Below are 24,067 nucleotides of genomic sequence, written 5' to 3' on the forward strand. Positions count from 1 at the left end.
GTTTTAAGTGAGACGTACACGCGGGTCATAAATTAATTTATTGAATGAAATCAAATCTTTAACTACTAATGGATGCCGTAGGAGGTCGACCGGAATTTTTAGCGAGGATTTCTTGGCATGGTTCAAGTAATTTGCAAGCTATGCATGTTAATGATATAGGTATGTAGTTACCTGGGTTTTGTGTATCTCTTTTTTGAATACAGGTGTGACGTTTGCGTGGTTCCAGTCAGATGGTAATTTGCCTGTTTCTAATGATCTGGTGAATATTAAGGTGAGGATGTCTGTACTTATTTCAATGTTTTGTTTGAGTACTCTGTCACTGTGATGGTGTCAGGACCAGTAGCTTTATTAGGGTTTATGTTTTTGATAAGTTTATAAACACCATCCCTAGATATTGTAATGGGTGTCATTTTGGGATGAATACTGTACCCAGCATATTATTTCACTTTCAAAATAATGTATGTGATAGGACGAGTTTTGTGAAGGGGCGAGTGCACCATGTTTTATTTAACTCTCCTGTGTTGGAAATCAAAATAAGCCTGCTTAAAATTTACAGGAAGTGGGAGTATGGAACTCTGTCAATCAGTTTTAGACGGAATTGCATTAGCAGGAGACGCGACTCACATTAATGATGTTTGCTTCCAACATTTTATCACAAAAACAATAGAGGGTGTTCTCGATAAATCAAGTAGAAATACGATAGAAGGTGATAACGCAGAGTCTACGTGACCTTTCAGGCTTTCGATAGCTGTTTAGCTTTACCTTATACCTAGCCTGTATAATATTTTGCCACCTTTATCAGACGAAATGGCTCCTATTCTTAAAAAATGCAGCAAATTTTCCAAAAGCAGAATAGCCCTAACATGATTTACAGAGAAGTTACTAGCCTATTTAGTGCTCCACAATTAATGGAGGAATATACAAGAAACTGAATGGAAGAGGGTTTGGATGGGATCTCCTGTAGTTGGTGATCGCAATACTGGTATACTAGTATTGTGCACAATACTGGTATAAAAATTTTGTACCAGTATTGTAACTTTTTAAAAAAAAACAGCAATACTGGTACATAACTGATATACCAGTATTGTAGTTGTATTGTTCACTATACTTTAAGGTGTATAATGAAAAATGAATTTTAAGCAAAATTAGATATTGAAGATCAAAGGGAGATTAAATGAACTCAAAAAGATTATAGATGATAATTGTGAAATCGATTAACAACCAGTTAAAATAATTACTATACTTGTACAAATAAACAAAAGATTATTGTAATTAACTCATCTTATTCAAACAACATGAACAATTGTTAATTATATAAATAATTGCTAATAATTTTATCATATTTCTATATGTTATTCAATTCAATTTAGATAAAATAAAATAAAAGCTTTATTATCTAAGTTGTTATTAAATAAATTCAAGCAAATTATTACACTATAACACTGTAAATTCAAAATTTACATATATGCCATCGTATATTTTTTACAGATATTTTAATACATGTATACTAAGATTCTAAGCATTTGTTTGTCTTTATTTTCTTATCAATCTTTCACAATAAACATGATAAAAGATATCAATATCCATTAAACATAAAAAGTTGCTTAATAGGGGAACCTGATTATAATCAAATTAACTTGTTTGTCTACATGAATGTTAAGGGTAGTTAAAGCAGTTGATTCAGAACCATGGGCAATACAATTTGTAGCAGATATATCTACTGGTACAAATACTCAAATACTAATACTAGACAAGCACTCTTACAGTAAGAGAGCCGTACAGGTGCTATCTAAACAAGCTTGTAATCTAGTAAGCGTAAGAGAAAGTCCACAGACTGAATACATAAATATTAATATAGGAAGTGGGGGTTGCAGAAATACCATCTGAAGAAGAAATAAACAATACCAATGCTGATAATACAGAAGCTATAACAGCATTAATGTCAATATAAACATGATAAAATTCACTAAAATATACTATTGAGACTTGGAAAGAGAGCTGGAAGAAAACATAGAAGAAAGTAAAGAGTTTGTTAAAATGATGAGACAGTACAGTTCCCTTAAGAAAAAAACATCAGAAGATTTAAAACTTTCGTTGATTACAATCACAGTGTACCATCATGAATGGCATCATCAGTTAAACATACAATCATTCCATATAAAATTGTCATGTCATATGTTAATATCATTATGCATATATATGTGACACCTTTAATAAAAGATTAATTACCTATGTGTATTGTTTATTTTAAATAAACACAATACTGGTACAATACTGGAATACAATACTGGTACAAAATTTTTATACCAGTATTGTGCACAATACTAGTATACCAGTATTGCGATCACCAACTACAGGAGATCCTTTGGATGGGGTCCTTCATTTCTGTATTCTTTTATTTTTTGCTCATTATTCTCTATTCTGTAAATCCCCATCCACACCCTCATTGAAACTTCGAAAATTTTCAAGGCTACAAACTTTTTAAAACACAAAATAAAAATATGGTTCTTTGGAAGAAGTTGATCCATTTTCTATAGATTTGTGCCATTTTAAGTTAAAAGACCCAATTAAGAACCTTTTGTTTTTAGCACTATGAAATGGCAGTGTCTGCGCGTACCCGCATGCGGCTACGTGTACCCACATCCGGTTTTATAATAAAATGCCATCGGATTGGGAATGAAACATAAAATATATACGGAATTTGTCGCAATTACTATGTAGTGAATAAATTGATTAAAACTTCTTAGAATTTTTATAAATATTTATATATAGGTAAGTGAACAGTTTTTCTCAGTAAATAAATATTCTTAAAATGGAAGAGAGTGATATACACGTGGGGAAGACGAAAGAAGAGAATCATGCGAATGGATATGTATCAAATGTAAAAAAAAACTACACGATCAGGACTCTTTGGCCTGTGATTGTTGTTTGGACTGGCAACATTTGAAATATGTGCCAAAACAATCATATTGGATATGTAAATTTTGTTCCAAATCTTAATTAGTTTCATGAATCTTTTATAATTGGTTTAATTTGACATTATTACTTGCTTCTTTAATTTTTATATAGACACCCAAGCTTTAATTTTAGTCGTTTTAATAAGATATTTTAAAATTTCAGTTTTACTAAATTTTACTAAAAGATTATTTTTAAATCTCGTATGGGTATTTTTCAAAATCAGTTAAATTTTATTCTTTAAATTTGCATTTACATCAGGGATGGGCACGATTACTGACAAATGTAATCGATTAATAATCGATTACATGAAGGATTTTTGTGTAATCGATTAATAATCGATTAATAATCGATTACTCTGATTTTTGTATGTAATCGATTGCAATCGATTACTTTATCAAAAGTAATTACATTACTTTTCGATTACTGTCAATTACATTTTTCAAAATTACAAAAAAAATAATAAAGTAAGTTAAACACAATTATGTTGCTCAACGTTTGTATAGTGGAAATTTAGAACTTTACCAAAAACAGCATTTAGAGCATTGTTTTCAAATTTTAAGTTGACATTTGTTTTCTAGATGGAATCTCTTACTGAGGATCAGAAATATTCAAACATTCTTGAAATTTTGGCTTTCAACATGAACGAGAGATGACATCGCATTGCATCAATCACTTATTTATATTGCAAGTTTGTTTTCAAAAATTTTGCTTTCATAGTGACTTAGAGTAGCTTTTTTGTTTTTACTCATTAAAAACAGGTATATTTTTATTTAACATAGTTAATTGCAATATTGGAAGTTTTCCTCTGAAAAAAGTAGAATAATTAATTAGTTCAGCTAATTTCAAAGATCAAAATTTATAATTATAATGACATGCATGAATTAATCCTTTTGTTTGGATAACCACCCTAATTACAGGTTATAAAACTGCCAATGGAGTACAATTTATAACCTGGGGCAAAATAATGTAAATCTCCCTCTTAATTAGACATAATTGAAATGAAAACAAAGTCTACATCTTATTTATTAGAAGTCTTTTATCATCTGATTAGTAAAGACAAGAATTTTGTTTAGATTTTTTTATTCTCTAATCAAATTATAAACAATATATATTTAAAGTGTCAAAATGGGATACATGTATCTATTTCTCCAAAAGAATTTCAGTGCATAGCCAATATTTCATTTTCGAAAGGATTTTGTGTACTTTCTTAATTTTTATATCATAACATTATAAGGAATCAACTAATTATCTATTCTAATCTAAAATTCCAACTCTTATTTAAAATTATGCTTTAAAGAATTTTAATACAAATAAGCTTACTACTTTAATGTAGTACAGTACTTAACTTAAGACTCATTTCTTATTTTATAAGGTCTTGAATTATTGACAAGTACATAAATCCATTTTTTTCAAAAGCTAGATATAAAGTAAAATTTGGTAGGGATCTGGTTGATCATAATGCAGCTTGAGACAATAGATAGATATAAAGCAGTTGATAAACTCTTAAGTCATATTAATACATTCTGTTTTATCTGTACTTTAAAGTGATAAATACATACATACTTTCATTTAGAATAGGTTATATTTCATCAAACTATTTTACTAAAGTAATCGAAATGTAATCGAAAAGTAATCGATGATTACATCACAATTTTTGCTGTAATCGATTAAATTACGATTACATGTAATCGAAAATGTCTTTGATTACAGATTACTGTCGATTACTGGAAAAAATGTAATCAATTACAATCGATTACGATTACAGATTACGATTACCCCATCCCTGATTTACATTTTATAATAGTATGAATTTTTATCATGTTTTACTATTACAGGGACTGTACAGTTTCATTTTCCATCAGTGTGCATTTAATTTGCAATGTTTATCATGTATCATTATCTAATAAATACAATTTGAAAATATTATTTTTCATACTCTTCACTAGTTCTACACGAAATCCCCATATTATCGATAATTTTCTTATATATTTCACGTTTCATTCCCGATCCGATGGCATTTTATTATAAAACCGGATGTGGGTACGCGTAGCCTATGAATGGCAATTTGACTATTCGTACCCGCATGCGGGTACGCGCAGACACTGCCTTACTTAAATGAGGGATTGCTTCTCATTTGGGAAATAGTTCCCCATTTGGTGGGTTGACCCCAACCTGTGATAGGGGATAAAGTCAGCAAACCTTTAGAATACTTTACGACATCCTGTTAACAGCAGATTTATATATATAAACATTTATTGTAAAAAAATTCCCACCATAATTTCTGGTAAAAAAGTAACTTAATTACACGGAAATGTATCTGATCTTGGTCCTATTGTTAGGATTTTATATATGACATCATTTTCAATTTAAACATGTTAAACAAAAATGTTACATGTATCTCCAGGTAGTGTTTTTTTTCCTCTTGTTAAAGCATAGTTTAAGGAAAAACATAATAATTTATATCTTATAACAATGAATACACAAAGTAGACTTTTTACTGATCTTTGTACAGATACAAAAATCTGAGGTGAGTTTCTCCAAAGAACTCATTTTGTTTGCTATGAAATCGTATGTTGAATAAGCTGTAAACTCATTTCATATCCTACACAAACAGAATAAATTCAAAATTTTGTCCTCATTATTTTTGTTTGTTAAACAGTTATACAAATTTGCGGGAAATCATATAACAAACAACATGGCAGTGTCTGTCAACAGAACAGGAAGAGGGTAATGCGCAATCTCAACTGTTAGAATACAAAAGTTAACGATTTTGAGATCACTAGTATATTGGTTTTTCGTTTAATTGATTCCTTATAACTATTACTTTGGACTTGACCAACCATGAAAATTTTCTGTGTCAGATGATCCTTGGTTTTACATGTACATGTACATGTATAATATGTTAAGTGTAACAGTACAGTTTAAAAACTAGAAATAAACATACCAGAATTTCTGGTCCAGAAACCCCATGTACAAAAATATATTTGTTATATTGTAACCCTATCATAATCTACCTACATGTATGGTATAGTATGTTATTTAAAAAGTTTTTGCTTTATGTTGTTAATTTATTTGCAGATGATAAAGTGTTCAACAAATTGGACAAATCCATTCTTAAAGAAGCTTATTCAGGTGTACTGGCACTGTTAATAGAAGCAGCAAAATTTGATGCAGAGACAGCAACTCTAAGGTTCTTAAAATCATTGATTTTTATGCCGTAGCGTAGCGGAGCGGGCACTAAGTTTTACCCTTGTCCGTCTGTACGTCCGTACGTCCCAAAATTGGTTTCCGTTCTCTAACTTGAGTTTGCCTCAACCAAATGTTATGAAACTTATACACAATGCTTATTACCACAAAACACAGATCAAGATTGAATTTTGGTAGCGTCACTTTAACTGTTCTTGAGTTATGCCTCTTTATAAATGGAAAAATTGCAAAATTTTTAGTTTCCATTCTCTAACTTAAGTTTGCCTCAACCAAATGTTATGAAACTTATACACAATGCTTATTACCACCAAATACAGATCAATTTGAATTTTGGTAGCATCACTCTAACCGTTCTAGAGTTATGCCCCTCTATAAATGAAAAGATTACAAAATTTTTAGTTTCTGTTCTCTAACTTAAGTTTGCCTCAACCAAATGTTATGAAACTTATACACAATGCTTATAACCACAAAACACAGATCAAGTTTGAATTTTGGTGTCGTCACTTTAACCATTCTAGAGTTTTGCCCCTTTATAAATGGAAAAATTGCTAAATTTTTAGTTTCCGTTCTCTAACTTAAGTTTGACCTAACCAAACATAATGAAACCTATACACAATTACCTTAAAACTCAGATCAAGTACAAATTTGAGTAGCGTCACTTTTATCGTTGTTGAGTTATGTGCCTTTATAATGTTGTATGCAAGCGGGGGCTTCATCTGTGTCCATGGGGACACATTCTCCATTTATTTAAAAATATTTTTGTAACCAAACAACTTTATAAAACGTTTTTGCCCACTGGCAAGTGTTTACTTGCACATATTGCAAATGATTGTCAGAGTAAAATGCTGAAATTCCGTATTTGCCTACATGTCTCATATAACATTCTTCAGATTTTCATCAGACATTATATACCAGTATTTTATATTTTGTAACTTTTAAAATAATAAATCATTCATACAATACATGTATTTTTATATTTAAATTATATACTGCTCAGATGAATAGTCCAACACATTTTGTGTCCAATGTACATGTACAGTAAATTTCAATCCTGGTCCTGAGTAAACTTTTAACTAACCCGTATTCTAACCTTTAAATTGTAAAACTGCAAGTTTTATACAGATATCATTATCTTTTGATTGGATAAAATAATAAAAAATGCAAATGGAAACTTGGATATGTATTTCTTACATGTATATCTTGTCAATTTTTGTTTCAAATTTTGGATTCAATTTTTAGAATTTTAAAGCTTTATTAGGCAGGTGAATTTTAATAAAATGTTATTTTAAGAAATTTTGACTGACAGACTGTTGTTAAGATACAGACTGTATCAATATTCAGGATTTCCAAAACTTATTTCTGAAAAGAAGACACTATAATTGAGAGTTATTCCTTTCATAGGCAGTGTATTATTTAGCTGAAGCAAGATCCTTAGATGGAGTGGTACATGTAACAAAAATATTTTTTCAGTTAAAACACACTTTGGTATGTCTAACCAAAACTTTATTTTATTTTCCAGTGCAATATTAGAAGAATGTAAATTTACACAAGACAGGATAGATATTTTATTGCAACTTTACCAGGTTTGTTGTATGATTTAAAAAAAAACAATGAATGTTTTAGTTTGAAAATTCTACAAAACAACATTAAGTCTCTATTTCTCCCTTAAATTGCAGTACTCATGAGTATGTACAATAAAATTGAGAATGGAAATGGGGAATGTGTCAAAGAGACAACAACCCAACCAAAGAGCAGAATACAGCCCAATGGGTCTTCAACATAGAGAGAGGTTAATGTCCTGTGAATAAAATTTGAGTTGTCAAGTACTTGAAGCAAGACCTTAAAAATATGATACAGTCAAAATATCAGCAAAGTTGAATATATATGTTCATGTACATGTACATTGTCTTAGACCATTGGTGAATTTTAAGGTCATGGTAAAATCTTTGGATCACAATCTTAAATTGTACAATAAATTACTATCTTTAGAACCTATTTTATATACTGTTTAAAAAAAGGAGAGATGTTTTAGATACATGTATAAACAAGTAATTTTAATAAACCATTGATATTTGATACTGTGGATTCATTTATTTTCGTTGGTACCAATTTTCGTGGATTAAGGAAAACTTGCATGTTCGTGGATATTTGATTTCGTGGTTTTTGACAATGTCTGCATACAAGTCTATAGTAAATTTGCCATTCATTGAACTTTTAATTTCGTGGTAAACATATAACCACAAAATCCACGAAAATTGGTATCCAACGAATAATAATGAATCCACAGTATGCTGTTGCATTTCATTTTCAAGCAGAATACTTGGCTGTCAATTTATGTTTGCTTTAGTGACTAAGGTATTTTTTACATTATTCAAATGTGAAGTTTTCTAATTAGATCATTTATAAACTTAAATAGTTCATTGATATTTGATTTTCTGTTCCAGTCTAAATTATAAGCAGCATATAAGGCCCTTTCCCTTCATTAAATGATTTTTCAAATTTTTTTTCAATACAAGTTGTGCTTATAAAGATTGACATGTGACAACAGCTTGCATTTGAAATAAAATTGAATTGGGTTTGAATATCTTTTCTTGAAAAATTATTGAGACTTTTCTGTTTAGTCATTCTCCCACTTAATAGAAAAACTTGATATAAAATGAAAATTGCTCAGGTATACATGCTCATATGCTTCATTTTGCTACAATGCAGTCAAGACACCTCTCTCAGGGTTAGGTACAATCGATATGCAAAAAAAGCATAACTGCTGCATTGTAGACAGATAGGATAAAGAGTTCTTTAATATGTTTGATCCTGTTTTCATAGTGATTGTCTTCTTTTTGTTATAGGAGAAGAAGTTATTTATACAGATTTTATTAGGCAAGTAAGTAATTATTGTGGTAACAACAGAAATAGATAACTAAGTTTAACAGTACAGAATCATGTAAAAATGTGATTCTGATTTGAAATTTTATTTTTTTAAGTTTCTACCAGTACTTTTGTATTGGGAGATTTGTTATAGATAAGGAATATTACATATACTCGGCCAACATTGAAGGAAAAGATACTAAGGGCTGTTTCATTAAAACATACATTGTACTGAGAGTAAGCACTTTGTAAATGGTGTAACCATATTATAACATCTAAAGAAGTATTTTTAGAATTTCTCTTTCTTTTTCACTGTACAAAACAGTCTTATCACACCCATCCATAGTGGAGATTTCGAGGTGCCTTTCCTGGGTCCCATGTATGTCTTATGGAAAAGTCCTATAAAGTAGATAGTTTGGAAAACATTAGCAAAAATATGAAAATTGATAAAATGTATCATTTGTTGTTGATGTGAAACGTTATTATATGAAATATGACTATTATTATTATAATAATTCTGTTGATAATGTTTCAAGTAAAGGATGGTCTCTCTTTTAACATTCTCAACTTTCTTAATTTTTTGGTAATCCATTTATCCTGTTCCATGCAAGGCAACGCATTACAATTTTTTCCTAGCAACCCTTTGTTTTGAAATTCTTATTATTTCATACATATTTTAATTTCATTATTACATATAAAGATGTAGAGAATTTTTTTTTATTGCTAAGCATTCTTATTTTTCATATATACTTGTATCTCTGACATAAACAAGCACATGAAGTTATCTTTATTTTACAGTTTAGATTTTGATGTATTTTACATAACATAATATCTATAAATGAAAAAGGTGTGACTTGGGAACTTTGTAATTTTTAATTTCAGTAGAAAACTTTTGTAATGAATGATTCTATTTCCAGTATTGGTACCTCCCCACCTCATATTGTTGATGTTGACTGGAGATTGGACTATTATATCAAAGTAAGGTTTGTTCTTCATGTCCTTCCTAATGGATATAATTATAATTTACCTTAGTAATCACTGATGAAAAGTAAAATAACCAAAATACCAAACTCCAAGGAAAATTCCAATCGGAAAGTCCCTTATTAAATGGCAAAATCAAAAGCTAAAACACATCAAACGAATGAAATTATCAACAAAAATAATCTTATTTTCCTGAAAGCAGCATATACCTTTTTTCCATCCCGCAGGAAACTGTATAAGCAAAACAAACTATCTTAAAGTAGAAGACATTTCAAAATATGCATTAGCAATGCCTGGGTTCTTCATGTAGTGCAACCTGAAATTACATGTTGGAATTTAGCAGAAGCTGAACAGTTGATGGTATATCTTTTGTTATATACTTGTGTAACTTCCTGCAGGACTGTTATATTACAACACCAATGCTATCAATGTATTTTGGAAGGTTTATAGCACTTACTGTTTATCTAAGATAATAATACTGATTCAGTAGTTCTTTGTCATAACCATGTTTAACAACCTTGATTACCCATTAAGGACTTGCAAGGTAGACAATCTGATACTTCAAAAGTAGAGATTAATATTATTAGATAATATAATAATATATTGTAAAAGAAGAGAAGGTATAATATTTTGGTGCCATAAATTGCAAATTAATTTTATTTATTTTAGAGCAATCAGTTGGAAAAAGTAAACGAACCAGTTTATCTGATATCTTTGAAGACAGAGGTAATTTTTATTTTATAACAGGTAGACTGGTTTATGATTTTGTTAAAACCATTGTTTTTGTTAAGTTAATAAAAAGAAAATACAGGAAGATGTAAGTGAGAAAATTATTTCCAAGGATATCCTCACATGGAATTACCTAAAGAGGTATACATAAATTTTATTTTACAAGACTTTTGTTATCCATCTAAAAATAAAATCAAATCAAAGTTTTATTTATTGTTGATATATTGCAAAAAAAAATAACACAAGATCTAGTGAGCTTTTAAAATCAACATTATATGCATTACACACAAACAAAATGACATGCAAACAAACACACATATTAAGACAAACATACATGTAATAAGACAAAAGACAGCAAACAGTCAAGCACATAAACAAAATAAAATAATACTGTTCATGCAGATAAATTATAAAATAAAAGCAAACTAATTTAGCATAAAAAGCAGCAAAAAAGCCAAGCTAAGCTCAAATCATAAAGCACTAATGTATTACATTGGCATGAGCTACCATTCCAGGTCTGGAAAATTGAATTAAAGAAGTTTCCTGTCTGATGTGGTTTGGCAGCTCATTCCATAATTGTGCAGCACTATAACGGAACGATTTTAGCCCATATCTTGTAGTGTTTACTCTCTGTATATCAGCTGTATCCATGGATCAAAAATTATAACATTGAGTTTTGATATTTATTAAGTCATGAAGATAACTTGGACTTTTCTTGTGTACAATTTTAAATGTTTCAATTCCAATGGTTCTAAGTCTGCGAATTTTTAAAGATGGAAGTTTAGAAGTCAGAAGTAAATTTTCATTGCTGCTTATATAGTCCTCATATATGATGCGGAGAGCTCTTTCCTGAATTTTTTCAATTTTTTGTGTATTTTTTTCCCAACAGAAATGCCAAATTACCGGACAATAATTAAAATTTGAAAGAATGAAAGAGTAGTAAGCTGTTAGATGTCCCAACCTGTTTAAATTTTTGCCAATATGTTTAAGAATGTTAAGCTGTCTTGAAGCTTTTTTACAAATTTGTGAGATATGTTTATCAAAATTTACTTCAAAGTCTATCGTCTACCAAGGAGTTTAACATCTTCATCACATGAAATATTATTGCCTTCTAAATCAAAAGTTAAATTATAATTTTTTGTCTTTTTCCCAATAGCAATGGCCTGGAACTCGTCTGGATTCGCTTTCATTATATCTTGTGAAAACCATTTTATCATTTTTGAACTGTCATTTTCAAGTGTTTTAACTAAATTATCTACATAATTGTCACAGTAAGACAGGGTATTGTCATCTGTATAGTTATAAATCGTACTGTCTTGAACACAATAGAAGATATCGTTGATGAAGACATTAAACAACACTGGTCCAAGAATTGACCCTTGGGGGACACCCTTTATCAGTATTTCTCAGTCACTGTAAGTGTTGCCAATCTTTATACAATGCCTTCTATTTTCCAGGTAACCTTTAAAAAATTTTAACGAGCTATCAGAAAAAAGTTTTCATCTTTATAAGTACATGTATTTGTGTTTGGAAAGACAGGTTTCCTCTATGATATTTGTATAAAAAACAGACAATATAAACAATGAAATATTATCACAAACACTTTTTTGTACAGGTTGGAGTCATTGTTTTTACTAATAGTTTTAAGGAGCCTTACTTAAATGCATCTCTTCTGGAGATTATACCAATTAATATCACATGTTTTGTTTGTTGTTAAACAATTCTATTAATAGACAGGCTAAGGCTATATTTTTTAACAGTTTCATAGAGAACTCATATCTGCTATTACCTTGTCACTACCAAAACACGCAAATAGTCTATGTAAAAGTGCAATAAATAACAATACCACAAACTTAGGAAATCAATATATAATAATGTTTTAATTGTATTATTTTAATTTTCAAGGTTCCTGGTAAGACAGATTTGGAAGAGGTGCAGTTTTCGTGCTCTTTAGAACAATTACAGGTATATTTTGGGACAATTTGGGTTTATTTATTTATATAATGCCATAATCCCAGAAGTGTTAGTTTACACTGTGTAAACATTTCATTGTGCACAGAGAAACATAATTATGAACAAGGGTCCGGAAACGGTCATATTTGCCAGTCATGACTTAAACTGGAAGCTATTTGTCGTCACCGGCAGATTGGGATTTAGGACAAATTTTATTTTTTTACAGAAATAATTTCGATCATTTCATTGAGATCGGGTTTACTAATCGCCATTTTACACTTGTTTTTGTTTTGTAATCCCTTTCCTGTAATAAAACTGCCACTCCAGTATAGTATGATAATCCTGAGGGCCCTCCTAATAACTATATTAATGCCTGCAGGAAATATTGGCTTATGATCGCTAATCACTTTTTACCTGTGTTTTAAATTCACACCTGACATTGACCACAAGCTCACAACTAATTTAATCATAAAGAAATTAAAATTCCATGACAAATGCCTACATTATTTAATTACTTTTCAGCAAAGATATTTGTCAATTCTGATTTCAATATTAACACTTAATTTAATTTATGTAGAAAAAAGTATATTTTCACGAGTACACATGTGCTTTATTTACTGTGTAATACGCATGCGTGCATATTGTCTTCAGTAGATGAGACACTTAATCGTAAAATGCAAAATGATTTCATGGTAAATTATACGAATGCAGCTATTATCTGTAATATTCAAACACTTTTAAAGGTAATAAAATAAAAAAAAGTCTGTGATTTCCTGTCAATTTGATAAACAAAACGAACCCCGGAAATGAATCCGGAATTACTCGTACTTTAAGTATTGTCTCAAAACTTCTGGTTTTAATTTCGTCTTCAAAATCGAAAGAAACGTTAGAGATGTCTGAGAAATTTACCATTTTGAGTCATTAAGATCATTTCAATCTTAAACTGTTGCCTTCCCTAAACTGTTCTTGAACGTTTTTAGAAAAATGGTAAGAAAATTCATGAAGTAAATGCTATGAAACAGTCGATACAAGTTCGTTGATGCTATGTGTGATTTCGACAATTTGAAAAAAGGGCACCAACTTTAAAGTCATCTCAAAATGACCGAAATTGTGTGAAAAAATTTACGGATCCTGGATTATGAATGACTGGAAATGTTGCAATCCATATTGAGAGTTGAAGAGGAGAGGTTTACGTCAATAGTTGTCCGCAGGAATCAGGAATGTGCTATTTTTTGGCAAGTTTCGATGAATTTTTTCTTGGCTTATAATATGATGAATGGCTTTATTATTAATATTATTATTATTCATAAATTATTTTTATAGTCCCTAATGGCTTAACCAAAATGCCAGCCATCACTTCACATTGATTGCCCGCAGACTCTTCAGTTTCTTCATCAACCCCCTTCCTAAATAAAAAACAAAAATCTAGCACCAGACCCCAAAAATTGTTTCTTCTATGGTCTGTTGTCATCATTTTGCATTCAGCTTCTGTCTACCGTTAAAAGGCTTGTATAGTCCGTGGTTTTATTCTCCAAAATAGAACCTGCCAGACAGAGTGCGGACTATAGAGTACAATAAGCGAGAAATTTCTCGTTTCTTTTAATGCATTGCTTAAAATAAACTGGTATCTGCTTAAATGAAACGGTACAAAAAAAGTAAAAAAGACAACCGTAAACCAGCTTATGATGTGTAAATTACAAAACGTAATCGGGTATTATTCGTTCCGTTTTGGTGTTTCATACTGACAAATATGTTTTGTATTAGCTTAAGACCCTTCAAACATTAATGTAATAGATATATTAAACACTGATTTACATAAGGATGGAACTGTTTTACTTTCAAAGTCGTATTATAGTGATATCTATTATGTACGGATTTTGACTCTCACCGTTTTTTTTCTTCTTATACACGTGCTTTTCAAACTTCCGGTTTAAACACACACAAGTTTCTAAATTGTTTTTTGTTTGATTTAGACTTATTTAAACAATCATGAAGTGTTCTAGAATCATTTACAAGCAGTTTCAGCTTCTGTTTGATGATGGAAAACAGGTTTTTCCAAGAAAATACCGCAAACGACCACACACGATTTGAAATTACCGGAGTTTCATTAGACCTTTTCTAACAGATACAAAAAGTTTTTTTACCTGAAATTTCATGGGAAGAAGGGGGTGCGGACTATGTACCAGTGCGAACTATACAAGCCCGATTACGGTATATAAACAAGTTCTCCACAGAAGCCATAGGACCAAATAATTCTAAACATAGAATTGTTACTTTGATGCCAGCTGATCCAATGATTAATTGGTCAAATCTTTGTTATGCAAGATGAGTATGGTTTTGAAGTTTCCACAAAAATTGTTTTTCCTTAATTACATTTCTGAAAATATCCATTTTTGAATTGTTTTTATCAAGGAGATTGAGAAACATATGTTAATATGTCAATGATTATTTTTATACAACCGCAAAAAAATTTTGCGGTCGTATATTGGTATGACGTTGGCGTCGTCGTCGTTGTCGTCGTCCGAAGACACATTGGTTTTCGCACTCTAACTTTAGTTTAAGTGAATGGATCTCTATGAAATTTTACCATAAGGTTCAATACCACAAAAGGAAGGTGGGGATCGATTTTGGGGGTTATGGTACCAACAGTTAAGGAATTAGGGGCCAAAAAGGGGCCAAAAATAAGCATTTTTGTAACTTCCAGACATAACTTGTGTGTTAGTGTATGGATCTCTGTGACATTGTAACACAAGGTTCCATATCACAAAGGGAATGCTGGGATTAATTTTGGGGGTAATTGCTTCCAAATTTTAGGAATTAGGGGCCAAAAAGGGGCAAAAAAACAAGCATTTTTCTAGTTTCATGACAATAACTTGTGTGTAAGTGTATGGATCTCTCTGACATTGTACCACAAGGTGCCATATCACAAAGGGAATGCTGGGATTGATTTTGGGGGTAATTGCCTCCAAATTTTAGGAATTAGGGGCCAAAAAGGGGCAAAAACAAGCATTTTTCTAGTTTCATGACAATAACTTGTGTGTAAGTGTATGGATCTTTATGAAATTGTACTACAAGGTTCCATATCACAAAGAGAAAGCTGAGTTTGAGTTTGGGGGTAATTGCCCAAAACGTTTAGGAATAAGGGGCCAAAAAGGGGCCAAAAATAAGCATTTTTTTAGTTTCCAGACAATAACTTGTGTTAAGGTTCCATATCACAAAGGGAATGCTGGGATTAATTTTGGGAATTAGGGGCCAAAAAGGGGCAAAAAAACAAGCATTTTTCTAGTTTCATGACAATAACTTGTGTGTAAGTGTATGGATCTCTCTGACATTGTACTACAAGGTGCCATATCACAAAGGGAATGCTGGGATTGATTTTGGGGGTAATTGCTTCCAAATTTTAGGAATTAGGGGCCATAAAGGGGCAAAAAAACAAGCATTTTTCTAGTTTCATGACAATAACTTGTGTTAAGGTTCCATATCACAAAGGGAATGCTGGGATTAATTTTAGGAATAAGGGGCCAAAAAGGGGCCAAAAATAAGCATTTTTTTAGTTTCCAGACAATAACTTGTGTTAAAGTGTATGGATCTCTCTAAAATTGTACTGCAAGGTACCATACCACAAAGGGAAGGCTGGGATTGAGTTTTTCGGGTGATGAATCATAAGGGGGTTCAAAAAATTTTGGGGGGGGATTTTTTTTTCCTTTTTTTTCTTTAAAATTTTCCATTTTAAATTGGTTATTTCTGATTTATATATAAAAGCAAATAATAATGAATAAGTAAATTTAAAATTTTTAAGTTCTTCGGTTGTATCAAGCTGCGCCCATGCGGAGCATTTTATTATTACTGCTTTCCTATTATATAGTTATGTGCTGGTCAGTTTCATTTACTTTTTTCTCCTCAATTTTTTGAAGAGGGGTAAACTTGCAATACTGTTTTAAAAACTGAATAAAATCTTGGAACACTTTGATGCCCCTCCATAGCGTAGGTTTGCCTCAACCAAATGTTGTAAAACTTATACAGAATGCTTATTACCAGAAAACAAAAGCAAAAGGTGTCTGACATACAATATGAAAATTTGACATTTGTTAATGACTGTATTGGCTGTACCAATTGAGTAGCATGTAATCCAGTGGTTATTGTTGCTGTAGTTTACGGGACTTATTTATTATACCTTTGTCTGTCTGTCAGTTTGTCATGAACATGTCGAACAATAACTCATAATGCCTTAACCAATTTGCATGAAACTTTGGTGAATTGTTCATATTTATTGACATAAGCTCCCTGCTGATTTTTTATAAATTTTAGATTTTACTTTTCCAAGTTATGGGGCTTTATTCCTTAAAAAAGAGGGATTTTCCGGTTTTGGACAGTAACTCAAAAATGCTTTGAGCAGTTTTCATGAAACTTTGGTGAATTGTTTATATCTATTGACTTCAGCTGCCTTTTGATTTTTATAAATTTAAGATTTTACACTTCCGAGTTATGGGATTTTATTCATAGAAAAGGGGCGATTTTCCAGTTTTCGGACCATAACTCAAAAGTGCTTTGAGCAGTTTTCATGAAACTTTGACGACTGGTTTATATCTATTAAAATAACCTCCCTTTATTTTTTTTTTATAAATTTCTGATATGACATTGAGGAGTTATGGAACATTATTTGTTGAAAAAGTGACGGGCGTATCATGCACTCATGGCACGGCACTTTATTGTGTTTTTTCGTTTATTATTATCTTGAAAACTGTAAAAGATAGGCAGAAACTAAAAGAATGATCAGCAATAAAAGTTCTACAAATAGGTCTCATGAATACACTCAGTTTTAATGGCTTTTATCTTGATAACAAAAAAAGATATATGAGAAAAAGGGACAGACAAGACATAATTTACAGAAAGAAACATATGATGGATTGTGTTGTATCTAAATCTATTTCATTAATATTATTTTTGTTTTCTGTTTTGCAAATAACCAAATTTGCTGAATCCAATGTTTTTGAAATTGGCTTCCATGTTCATTTGACACATTCTTTTTGTATATTTATTCAATGTTTTTTTTTTATAATTTTAGGACTTTGTTGGGAAGTTAAAAGATGCCACAAAATGTTTAGAAAAGATTGGTCAAGTATAAAACGAAAGAAGTGATAGACTCTTGTTATTTATTTGTAAATTGTTGATAATAAATATTCTTCATTATTTTACATGTATGTATTGAAGTTTTTATTGTGATAGTAAGACATAATAATCTTGCATTCTGTCATCATCAGAGTTTGGGTCTGTGGTTTTAAGTTTTGTATGCTCCCACCGCAGCAGAGAGGGCATTAAGTGTTACCTTGTCCATCTGTACGTTCATCAGTATGTTCATACGCTGCAGCAGAGGGGTCTTTATGTGTTACCCTTGTTCGTACATATGTATGTCCTGAAATTGGTTTCCGTTCTCCAAATTTAGTTTGCCTCAAGGAAATGTTATAAAACTTATAAAAATTGCTTATTACCATAAAACTCAGATCAAGATTGAATTTGGGTGGCGTCACTTTTACCGTTCTACAGTTATGCCTCTTTACAAATGGAAAAATTGTTGAATTCTCTAATTTAGATTTGCCTCATCAAATGTTATGAAACTTATACACATGCTTTTTAACACAAAACTCAGATCAAGTTCTAATTTGGGTGGCATCACTTGTACCGTTCTTTAGTTATGTCCCTTTATAACGTTATATTCAAGTGGGGGCATCGTCTGTGTTCCATGGACACATTCTCTATTTATAAGACTTTTGTTTAAGTGTTATTGACGATTTTGGATTAGTTTGCAAGAGTATCATAAACACCTAAACTTTTAGCATCATTTTTATTTTGATTATACTAAAGTCTTGTGTATTCATTTTTAATATATATCAAAAGAAAAGAAAGTTGCATGATAAATGAAACACTGTTAAGGTGGTAGTTACCACAAAAAGATAAAATATATTTGAATTAAGACTGTTACTATTCTTTTCTTTTTCTAAGGGTTTGACAATTGGTTGAAAATTCAGCAGTATGAAAAGATTATGTTTTAACATTGTTGTTGCCATTTTGTCAATTTTTATAATCTCTAAAAAATTAAAGGATCAACTAATTTTAACGGCTTACTTTAAAGCCACTGATAAAATGTATGCAATAATGAATACATTTATTAATCTAACACAGTTAGTTTTTCAAAGATCTGTTAAGAGTATTTACAATCTAAGTCTCTTCCCTCTTGCAATAGTATAGAAACAATTTAACGTAGATACACATATCTTATTTTATGGAATAACAAATCATTTCTTGTAAACAAAACCACACTGATTCAGACAAAGATTTCTCTAAAACTGACCTTATCAAGATGGTTGATTTCTTAATTAAAAACATATTTATTACGTTTGGAGGAAGGGGTTTATTACAATTGGCATTCCCATGGAAACAAACTGTTCCTCTTCTCACAAACTTCTTCCTATTTTCTTTGAGGCATACTTCATATGGAAGCTCCTTAGAAAGAATGAAAATAAACTCACATTGTCTTTCAACTTTATGTTCTGCTATAAAGATGATGTCCTCTCAAAAATCTTCAAAGTTTTTGGACGTTAAGCAACCAACAATCAATAATCAATCAACCAAAGGTTGATGCCTACATTGAACGCATCTATTCCATCAAGCTTGAAATAAAGGATACATCAAATACAGTGAAGTATTACAAGAAAGCTACTAAACCAAGGATTCCAAGTTGTGATTTAAAGTGATCCCCACGAAAAGTTAATGGACGCATTCACGAGTTAGTTGATTGTTAAGGAATACCTGCTTCACAGATGACGACGGATATGTTCCAATTATTGTTACCACAATCTTGCCGTTCAATGCGACAGGTGCCGCATTTGGAGCAGGATCTGTTTACCATTCCGGAGCACCTGAGATTATCCCCAGCTTTTGACGGGGTTCGTGTTGCTCAGTCTTTAGTTTTCTATGTTAAGTTTTGTGGACTTGTTTTTTTGTCTTTTGGTCATGTTTCGTATATTTGCAATGGCGTTGTCAGTTTGTCTTCTAAGTATGAATAATTATAAATATCTATTAGTTTCTTCTGTCCTTTCTACATGGCATACTTTATAATCAGTAGGTTAAGTTTTTGTGTGTTTGCTTTCAGTTAATGCGAAATTATTTGATATAAATGTGTACATATTTTTTGTAGTAAGTTTTACGGTTGTTCTATTGATGTTTTTTTATACGCCCGGGACGTATTATGGTATACCGTTGTCCGTCTGTCCGTCCGTCCGTCCGTCATCAACATGTCAGACATTTACTCAAAAATGCTTTTACCAATTTGCATAAAACTTTGGTGAATTGTTTATATCTACTGCCGTGAGCTCCCTTTCTTTTTTTATAAATTTCAGATTTTACGTTTCCGAGTTATGAGGTTTTATTCATTAAAAAAAGGGGGATTTTCCATTTTACGGACAATAACTCCAAAATGCTTTCACCAATTTGTAAGAAATTTTGGTGAATTGATTATATCTATTGACATGAGCTCCCTTTACATTTTCATGAATTTTAGATTTTACGTTTCTGAGTTATGGGGTTTTATTCATTAAAAAAAGGGTCAGTTTACAGTTTTCGGACAATAACTCCAAAATGCGTTTAGCAGTTCTCATGAAACTTTGGTGAATTGTTTATATCTATTGAGGTAAGCTCCATTTCGAATTTTATAAATTTTAGATTTGACGTTTCCGAGTTATTGTGTTTTATTCATTAAAAAAGGGGGGATTTCCAACTTTTCGGACAATACATCAAAAATACTTTCAGCAGTTTTTATGAAACTTTGGTGAATTGTTTAAATCTATTGAAAAAAGCTCCCTTTCGATTTTCATAAATTTCTGATATGACATTGAGAAGTGATTGAACTTTATTCTTTGAAAATGCGACGGGCGTATCATGCGCTCATGGCGCAGCTGTTTATTGTTTTTTTTTTTTTTATCTTGTATGTTTTTTTCTGACCGTACATGTTTATAACTTCTTGTTATTTTACTGATCTAAGGTAAATGGGGATAATTAAGTGCTTGTTAAACCTACCTGTCTCGATTACGGAACATCGTCATTTTCTTCTGTTGCATCGCATGTGGAGCAGGATCTGTTTACCTTTCCTGAAAACCTGAGATAACCCCCAGTTTTTGGTGGGGTTCGAGTTGCTCAGTTTTTAGTTTCTATGTTGTGTTTTGTATACTGTTGTTTGTCTGTTGGTCTTTTTCTTTTTTAGTTATGACGTTGTCAGTTTACTTTCGACTTGTGAGTTTGAATATCCCTTTGGTATCTTTTGCCTCTCTTTGTTAACAGTTGTGTTGCTCTTTAAGAAATTTGGCGTTGATGAAAGATTAAATCAACTTGAATCTGCGCACTGCAGGGCAATTGCTACTTTCTTTTGCTGAAGACTGCATGTCAACCTCTAGATTTCTTTCGATATTTATTTAGTTGAACTTATTATACACAACTAGTACATTTGTACGGTGACTAATAGTTGCTAACATCTACGTCATTTGGTCTCTGGTTGACAGCTGTCATTTTATTATTGTAAAGGACAATACTATACATTCTTAAAATCATTAGTTCTGCAAAGCACCTTAAAAAACCATCAGCCAATTTTTTCCAAAATCAGATATTTAAGTTGTTTTTATACAATACCCCCCCCCCCTTTGACAATTCCATCGTATTCTTAAAAATGGCGCCAATTATTTTTCTTGTGGACATGATCACTGTGTATCATCGCCACCGGAAATTGGGTACCAACGAAGCGGAGAGAAGGGAAAAAAATACATAAACAATATGAGAATTCCTTTAATTTAAACCATTTCTACCGTTTTGACGAGGTTACCGCTTTTGAAACGATTTTCTGATATATAAAGCTTTAATTTTTTTATACCAACAAGTAGCAAACAAAGACAAGATTTTGTGTTATACTGCAAAACTATGCACTTGGTACCAGAAAATTTCGAGGTCGATCGTCCTCCGTCGCTCCGTTGGCCAGATATTCAACTGATTTTCATTCTTTTTCCAGACAAATTGTTAGATTATGATAGTGTGACTTCATATTTACTGAAATTCGCTATCAAAAAGATGTTTTCTAAAGAATATAACCAGAACGGTTTTTGTTTATTGTACGGCAACTTGCATGACGTTGTACGGCGAATTGCAAAATAACAACTTGTTTTCTGTACGGCGTCTTGCAATATACTGTATTGTGATGATATTAATCACTATATAGATAATAACAAGGGGTGATATGGTGTACATATCAACGTTTTTCCAGCTTATAAATATACGAAATAAACTACATAGCTAAAAATGTAAAAAGATATAGGCCGTGAATCTGATTCGGATGTCATCAATGCGTACACTTATTGGAAGTGGTGAAAGAAAAAAATGCTTTCTTCGACCTAATTATCCGAAATATAATCATATGTTGTTTATATATTACTAACAACTGTTTTTTGATTTGTTGTAAGGAAAATTTTTTTGAAAGTTCAATACAACACCTACCTGACTTTTTTTTTAAAATTTCTTCATTAAAATAATATAATTAATTCCTTGTTTAGAAGGAAAGTGAACAAAATACTTTGTTTCCATTGCAAATTAGGGAGAAATAAATAATACATTGCGTTTCGAACTAATTTTCTAGTTTCTGTAAGTTATCGAAAAATTATTCTTTTTTTATTTAGGTCGAAAAAAGTTTCTCGTGAGAGAAAAATCATGCCCCCTCAAAAGATGATCAGTCGGTGCCTGAAATATACTTTTAAAAAAATCCGCAAAGGAACTGGTTTAGAGGATTTAGTTCTTTTGTAGGACGTTTAACATCCAATCGACTATTACGGCAGACTATCGATGTGTGGTAACCAAAGACAAATAGCCACAGCCTGAGTACTTGAGGTGTATGCTCTTATGTTTTTTTTTTAAAGTTATGTCGTATTTATTCTTGAGATAACTGATCTTATGTGTGCTACATCATTGTCTCACTTTTAGGCAATATTTTGTACTAAAATTTTAAGAAGACCATATTCATGGCCCCATTGTTTTCTATGTTAAATTTTTCAATTTCAAGCATAAATTGGGGTTAGGGTCAATATATCAGAGCGTACTGGTTACCGGAACATGTACTTCTTTCCTGAGAAACAGGCAATCAATACGCAATATATGTCATCTTATTCAAAATTATCAGTCAAAAGGTGTCCTACAAGGATCACCAGTCCTTCACCTTTCATTTGATACATAAATTACCAATAAATTTTCTTCATAGTTTGATATAAAATTTTATCCTTTGTGTTTTAAAAATGTACCTCTTCCGGTATGTTATTTTTGACCGGGTCCGATTTGGTGTTACATCTTACAAAGTCTTTACGAATTATTTGCCATACACGTACCTTATTTCATCCCAAGTTATCTAACATATACCTCGATGTGCCCCGTGGTTGTCTTAATGTTTGTATTGTTTAGTGTGATTGTTTTGGTAAATTATGACAGTGCATGTTTGATTTCTTTGCAAAAATTATTTTATTGATATAACTCCATGGCTTTGTTTTTCAATTCGCAGTTGTGGCCTGTTCGTCAATTTGCAAAGAATTCCGCTGCTAGGGGCCGCCTTAAAATTGCAATGAGGTGAGTGTTATTGTTTCGTGTTGAAGGCCTTACTGTGAGACGAAGAATAGCAATAAAAGCGCTGTTCCATTGCTTTTTGTGTGTGTTTACTGTGTATATACATTTTGTACTGATTTTGTGTCATGGATGGATACCCCATATATACTTTCTTTTCTATTACAATTTTTTTAAATTTACCGAACTTCTTATTTTCAGAATAAAAAAAATAAAAGACTGTTGTTAATGCTGTTTGGCCTGAATTCAAATGAGTAAATGGAGAGGTAGTGTGTGGCGGTGGTTTTGGGGGGGGGGGGGGGGGGGGGGGTATATATTCGCCCGGGTTCTCTGTAGTACCTTTTCCCGAATAAGATGTATAAATTAATACATGTATTTCTAAATTTTACTTTTATATTGTGTGAAATGAAGTGATATAATTCAATACTAGTGAGACCTATATATTTGGGTTTTATAGAAATGTGAATTTAAAGTGTTTAAAAATAAGCATTTAGCCTTCAAGTATATGAAAATAATCGAATCTTAAATAGCGTTGTATAAATTTTATATGTCATTAAAACCATATTTTATTAATTTGTTAATTTGAAGTTATTACTTGTCAAGTATTATACAATATAAACAATCTATAAAGACATTTCTAAATATTTTTATGACCTTTATAGATTACTTACTAGTATGGTTCTTTCTTTTTTTTTACGGTATTAACTGCAATATTGCAGAATCTGTTGAAACA

The 24,067-nt window shown here is 31.2% G+C and overlaps 1 protein-coding gene across 1 annotated transcript; it reads left to right on the top strand.

Annotated features, from left to right (window-relative positions):
• Positions 1-533: 533 nt before the first annotated feature.
• On the top strand, positions 534-17,888 carry LOC127728482 (COMM domain-containing protein 3-like). Its single transcript, XM_052235883.1, has 8 exons — positions 534-706; positions 6,037-6,148; positions 7,685-7,748; positions 9,012-9,046; positions 9,948-10,008; positions 10,681-10,737; positions 12,646-12,705; positions 17,759-17,888. Exons 1-8 carry the CDS (start codon positions 568-570, stop codon positions 17,816-17,818), a joined length of 588 nt encoding a protein of 195 aa, XP_052091843.1. The 5' UTR covers positions 534-567; the 3' UTR covers positions 17,819-17,888.
• The last annotated feature ends 6,179 nt before the right edge of the window (positions 17,889-24,067 follow it).

The sequence above is a fragment of the Mytilus californianus genome, unplaced genomic scaffold (assembly GCF_021869535.1).
Source record: "Mytilus californianus isolate M0D057914Y unplaced genomic scaffold, xbMytCali1.0.p SCAF_2, whole genome shotgun sequence".
In the NCBI taxonomy this organism is placed as follows: Eukaryota; Metazoa; Mollusca; class Bivalvia; order Mytilida; family Mytilidae; genus Mytilus; species Mytilus californianus.